The sequence below is a fragment of the Rutidosis leptorrhynchoides genome, chromosome 4 (genome assembly GCF_046630445.1).
Source record: "Rutidosis leptorrhynchoides isolate AG116_Rl617_1_P2 chromosome 4, CSIRO_AGI_Rlap_v1, whole genome shotgun sequence".
Lineage (NCBI taxonomy): Eukaryota > Viridiplantae > Streptophyta > Magnoliopsida > Asterales > Asteraceae > Rutidosis > Rutidosis leptorrhynchoides.
The window spans coordinates 116,614,913-116,621,368 of NC_092336.1; the positions used below are offsets into that span (position 1 = coordinate 116,614,913).

The 6,456-nt window shown below is 32.0% G+C and overlaps 1 protein-coding gene across 1 annotated transcript; it reads left to right on the forward strand.

Annotated features, from left to right (window-relative positions):
* Window positions 1-1,192: 1,192 nt before the first annotated feature.
* LOC139840067 (GDT1-like protein 4) lies at window positions 1,193-5,502 on the forward strand. The gene is made up of 13 exons (XM_071830291.1): window positions 1,193-1,264; window positions 1,369-1,437; window positions 2,662-2,721; window positions 2,810-2,857; window positions 3,511-3,596; window positions 3,700-3,736; window positions 3,821-3,868; window positions 4,036-4,104; window positions 4,451-4,495; window positions 4,639-4,700; window positions 4,845-4,917; window positions 5,010-5,113; window positions 5,206-5,502. The coding sequence occupies exons 1-12, from the start codon at window positions 1,244-1,246 to the stop codon at window positions 5,079-5,081; spliced, it is 690 nt and encodes a 229-aa protein (XP_071686392.1). The 5' UTR covers window positions 1,193-1,243; the 3' UTR covers window positions 5,082-5,113; window positions 5,206-5,502.
* The last annotated feature ends 954 nt before the right edge of the window (window positions 5,503-6,456 follow it).

The following is a 6,456-nucleotide window of genomic DNA, read 5'->3' on the forward strand; positions in this document are numbered from 1 at the left end:
ATATAAAGAGTATATCTTGACCAATATATTATAGAATCCTAGTTAATTTAGAATACGTTTTTGAGTTTTACTAACCGTCTAACTCTATTACACTTCCCTTCTGTTAAATAAAGTATCGATCACATTAACAGATAGACTACAAACTTAGCCTCCAAACTATCTAATCTAATTAAATATTCTATTTTAATCTAATTTGGGTATTAGAGTCTGGCTACAATACATCTCTATCTATTAATATGAGTTATAAAACTTTGTACAATTCATCGAAACATGTAGACAAATTAAAAGCATACAGATCAATATAATAAGTAGACATGTGCAACAACATAAAATAGAAGAATCATCGGATTATAACAATTTGTTTTTACATCACATACAATAAATCTGTTTTCACATAATTCGGTTACTTTTATTTAAATATTCACTTTACATAAAAAGGATAATTACTATAAATTATAAGTTAACCACAAGCCGCCACATAAGCAAATTTAACCAGAATTAATAATAGACTGACACGTAGGATTATTGGCACGCGATTTATAATAATCTATAGATAGATAGATGATAATATGTTTCTTTGCAATAATATGTTTCTTTGCAATTGTATTAGATGTTTAATATGTTAAAACGAATTATGGTCTTATAGGTTACGTTAACTGCCTTGCTTTAATATATTCTTATTAGAATATATAATTGGATGCTATAAAAAAGTTTTACATAAACGAGGGGTGGCCGCCGCAACGCGCGGCTGACCACCCTGCTTGTTATAGAAAATTTGAGCACTTAGTAGTTAATTAAGAGAGTTTTAAGTTCGAATGATTCAACACTAAAATATTGTAGTCTTCAACATCATATGACATTCCCGTCAGAAACAAATGCCTAACATAAAAGCTTTCTATATATCCTTCCATATGGCCATACCTTAAGCCCTAAAATTAAAATAGGGTTAATTTGGGGTTTAATGGATTATTAAAGTTGTTTGACTACGCAATTACGGAGTATAAAAAACCAATATCTCTCATTCTCTCTCACCAACACATAAAGATTCTTTGAGCTATCGGCTGGCGATTGATATTTATTCACCATATATTTATATAAATCTTTCTATCAATCACCAGCCCTAAATCACACACTGTTTTTTATTCTCTCAATTAATTATTTATATTAATTAATTACCTTTATATACCTCTGTTTTATCAACTCTAAGCTAGTAAGCTTATTCTTCTTGATCCAGGCTACAGTCATGAGTTTGTCAATTCTTCAAGTAAGTTTTCCTTTTAGTACAATCTGTTATTTATATTTAATCTCAATTATTGATATGTAAATATACAATAATTTGTTTGATTGTGTTTATTTCATGAAAATTAGGGGTTTAGCAAGTCTCTTGCGATGACTGTACTATCTGAAATCGGTGACAAAACATTTTTTGCTGCTGCGGTCAGTTCAGTTCAATCTTATTTCTAATTTTGATTTAAGTAAAATAGCTAGTTCTTATTTTTAGTAATCTCTATTTTTAGTAAATGTCAGTAAATCTCAGAAGTATATCAATAGAGTTGCAATTTCATCTGATTTGAGTATAGTAGTACCTAAATTGAAATCCTTACTAGAGTACTCAAATAAGATGATAGTACTTATTATTCTGAAATTTGGGAATAATATTGATTTGGCTCTGTTTTAGTCAACTTTCTTATTTCTAGAGTTGCAATTCTTGCAGAAAAATATTGATATAATTTAAGTATATAACCTTTTTGGATTGTGCCATTTGTGCCAAACATTGTACTTTTTGAAAGCAAAATTAATACACATGTTACTACTGAAACCCTAATTAATCTAGAAGTTACCTGTGTTTGTGAAGATTGAAGCTTTTTATCATGTATTTATTTATTCTTGGAAAACAAAACCATCATTTGAACCACATGTTTTTGCTTATGTTTCTTCTTTTTATGGAAAGCTTGATTAATTATCACTACCGTTCTTGCATTCGTTAGAAGGAAAAATTTATTAGGGGGTGTTTTGTTATGCGTTTTGAAAATTGATTATGCGTTTAAGATAATTATAATAAGATAATCAGCTGTATCAAAACGCGATGCACATTAATAGTGTTTCGTTTTGATTATGCTTTTTTGATAACGCAATAATCTAATAATCAGTTATTTAGGCGTTTGGTAAAATTACTAAAGGAGGCCGTGTTTAATATATTATATGGAGTAATTCATTATCAAATCAGTGATATGAAAATATCAATATAGTTGATTGTGATACTTATAACTTTGTAATGAAACTATTATGCATATATTTTTCATTGTTAAGAAAAAACATAAATGTAAAATAAGGTAAAAGAATCAAACGGTGGTGATACACTTGGTGGCATTTTGGTATACTAATTTTACTGTAAATGGATAAGACCAAAGTCTAGTACGGAGTAACATGTCTTGTGGATGATCCGGTAATTTTAACAAGCGCATATAATTATGTTTTGGTGCAGTAACTAGGTTGCTACTGTTTCAAAACCACGTTTTGAACATACCAAAACACACTTAATCAATTTTTAAACTCTACTTGCCAAACACTAAGTTAATTATTTATATCTTGCAATACCAAAATGCAACCCCAAACACCCCCAACTCCATTATTTACAACATATTATGATCCTGATTCTAGATTTTGGCGATGCGTTACCCCAGGCGATATGTTTTGGCAGGCTGCCTTTCAGCTTTGATTGTAAGTTTTTTTTTTTTTTTTTTTTTTTTTCCTTTAGGATTAAGCTCCAATCATCTATAGCATCAGTAAGGCGTTTCACCGTTTATAGGTTATGACCATTCTTTCTGCTGTTGTTGGCTGGGCTGCTCCAAACCTGGTATGTCTGTTACATTATTTGGTTATAGGTTATGGCTTTCAGTTTGTCAACCGTATTTTCTTAATTAATAAATAAATAAATATCTATTTTTTGATAATCTTAAATGTAATATAGGAAGCGGGTTGTTGATGTCATCAATTGCTTCATCAGCCAATCTGAGTTTATTATTATATTACTTAATTGTATTCATATGGCGTATTGGACTGTAATTCAAATTAGATATATAATCATCATCAAAATATATAAAATGGTGATATGAACATACAACGAGATTCGATTGATCATAAATTCTTTGCCCCGTGTGTATACACGTGTTTAATAAACTAGTTATGAAATATACAAAAAAGTCAACTTTTGCTCCCCGTACGTATATGTGTATATATTAAATTTGCAATAAGATTCGTTGGAGGATATTGTAATATGTTATTGGTCAACTTGTTTGGTTACATCTCTGAATAATTTATTGATGCATTTACCTTTGATGTGTAAGTTCAATAGAAGTAATATCTTTCTTCTGTATGTTAGAGTTGAAAGTTATCTTTTATTTAGCCAATTTTTGTTTTATGAAAATCACACGCCTAATATGATATTATCTACTTCAAGTGTAGTTTAAGTCCTTGATTGATGAGCATTTTGTGACTGCAATAATGCAGATCTCCCGAACGTTAACTAAACATATAGCCACTGTGTTGTTTTTGGGGTTCGGTTTTTGGTCCTTATGGGATGCTTTTCATGAAGGGTAACACTCTTCTTATTCTTCTTAGTCACTAATCCTTCACAATTAATTCAATAGACATTAGCATTTCAAAACAATCATATGTTTGACTAATTGACTTTAACAGGGAATCAGGAGAATTAGCTGAGGTTGAAGCAGAATTGGTTCGTCATAATTGCGTTTTGTTGCTTACCACACTCTTAAACAAAATATGCAATCTTATGATATTTTTTGTAAAATTTGTGTAGGATGCTGATCTAAAAGCCAACGGCAAATCAACTAAATCAAATGACAAGGTATTACAAGAATCAATAATGTTTGAACTTAATTATGCTTTAATACATTGTCAGCTCATCATGAACTAAAAGCAGACAATATAGCTTATGTTTTTTTTAAAGGCTAATATTGCTTATGTGTTACTGACTCAAGTTAATTGTTATCCATAAATATTCCATTTTTACAGTCTGATGACGAGGCTAAAAAGAAGACTAGACCATTTATGTCTCAAATTTTCTCCCCCATCTTTTTGAAGGTATGAATCTTTTAACTAAATTTTTTTTTTTTTAAATATGTAAGGTTGACATGTCAATATGCGTAGTCTTTGGCAATGGTCGAGACAAATCGTGTTGACGCTTTACATTGTTTGCCCGAAGTTCATCAGTTTGTCAAATATGATTAAAAAAATTGCATTCCTTGTAATAATGTTTTTTTTTTTGACGAAGATGATTTAGGAGGTATAAAATGGATTAATGATAGTATGATACACATGAGGTCATCATTTGACCCGTCTATCCTTTGTTATACCCGTTAGATCCGTTTTAGATAAAACGTAATCTGACTTTAATGAAATCGTACCTTATAAATGGTAATTTCAACAGGCATTTTCTATAACCTTCTTTGGGGAGTGGGGTGACAAAAGTCAGGTCAGCATCAGCCTTGTTCTATCATTAATCGGTTTTTTTTTTTTTTTTTTTTTTTTTTTTTTTTTTTTTTTGTGTGTGTGAATAATCTTGTCAATTTTATTATATTCTAGTCCCTTCCTGAATGCGAAATATATAAATTTCAGATAGCTACGATTGGTTTGGCTGCCGCTGAGAACCCACTCGGTGTTGTCCTTGGGGGAATTTTGTATGTTTATCATCTTTGTTGTGTCTTTAAAAATTAAATATGCATATAACTAAGGTCATTTTATAAGTAATATTTTTTTGAACATATGTTATTCTACGTATGCATCGCAATAACATTTTGCAATCATATTCATTTGTTTCTTAGAGGGCAAGCTTTGTGTCAGACCGCTGCTGTCTTTGGAGGGAAAAGCTTGGCTAAACAGATATCCGAAAAATTCGTAATTTACTCTCTAATCAAGTTACTTTCTTACGTTTTCTTCCGGTATTTGTAATGAAATATATTTAAATTAATAATTTAATAATGAAATAGATTGCACTATCGGGTGGAGCTCTATTCATCGTCTTTGGAATCCAGTCGTTCTTTGCAACCGTTGAATCTTGAGTTTTGGTGTTCTGGAAATTATTATTTAAAAGGTATACCAGATACTTGATCACTTTTACATTTATATAAGTTAATTGTAATCACATAATCAATTCTTACAACTTTTGTGGTGTTTTTTTTGCAGAAGATAGGAATGGAGTGATGTGTTGAAGAAGACACATTGTTTGATGCTTCACTAATTTTTCTTAATTTGCAAATTGGAAAAAAGATCAATTGAAAACAATGGTACAATGCAAAACTATATTATGCAATAGTACTGACATCATTAAGGAGGAAGTTAAACACTTATATTCAATATTACTTGCATCATTATGCTTGCAAGTTGCTATTCTAAGTGATTAAAAAATGTTCAGTTAGTAGTTGAATTTGCAGACATGCATGAGTCCTTCCCTGCTTTTTCTCTTTTACTTTGAAAAATGTCATTATACGGAGTATTTTGTATGGATTTGCTGAATACTTGCTCATGTTGTTTGGCACATTTTCATATTTATCAGTGTTTTTATTGAACGCAAGTGTATTATTGTTCAACGGCTGCTCTTTTGGACACTTGAAAAAACTTGGTGAGATCAACATGCAATGAGTTGGGACTGGGTTTGGATCAAGATTAATTGTTTCCATCGGTTTCGCACCGGAACAACCTGCGGGTGTGCGAATTGCAGACTTCGACGACTGGTCATCATCATTCCCGAGTAGAGTAGAGGGTTGTCTGCAAGAAACCATTAGTTAGTTTGAAACATACCCGCACATGACATTTTATTACATGCTATATAGTATATATCTTCAAGAGGGGGGAGATCAGATGTGTTAGCGCTGTTCTCAACGAAGTTTTCGTGTGATTTTTCTACGCGTTGTTCCACGGGTTCTTTCTTCTTCCTTGGCAGATTCTTGGCTGGATATGTTCTCTTTTGCTTGGTGGGTTGAATAACGGTTGCGCTTGACATGCATGTCAATCCAGTCATTTTCAGGGATTTGATCTTCTTGCTTCAAAGGCTCGTCAATCTTCTGCTCCGTGAAGGTGATGCTAGTGGGGATCTTGAGTTTTCAACAAGTTTTTCAACTTCATTTCTGTACAACAAAAATGACGGTTAGTAAGTGTACACAAAGGCAAATGGAAAATGCGGTGTGCATGTTCTATCCTACCCATTCTGTTTATTGACAAGATGGCTGCTCTCATATCTTCTCAGGGCCACTGCGTGGATATCTTCCCCATGCGTAACACTATGTTACCATAGGGTTGATGCACCAAATGAGCGTTGCAGCATGCAGCAAGAGTAGAGTGCAGGCCGCGTCGTCGTCAAGTGATTTCTTGCCGTTGATGCCATTTTCCAATTTGTCATGCCACATCAGGTATGCTTAAATCCTTTGGACACCATAG

Bases quoted from the DNA above. Each gene is read 5' to 3' on its own strand.
- LOC139840067 (XM_071830291.1), top strand. From the start codon at position 1,244: ATGAGTTTGTCAATTCTTCAA. The intron at 1,438-2,661 runs GTCAGTTCAGTT...TCCTGATTCTAG, and splicing joins AAACATTTTTTGCTGCTGCG to ATTTTGGCGATGCGTTACCC. The intron at 4,496-4,638 runs GTCAGCATCAGC...TATAAATTTCAG, and splicing joins AGTGGGGTGACAAAAGTCAG to ATAGCTACGATTGGTTTGGC.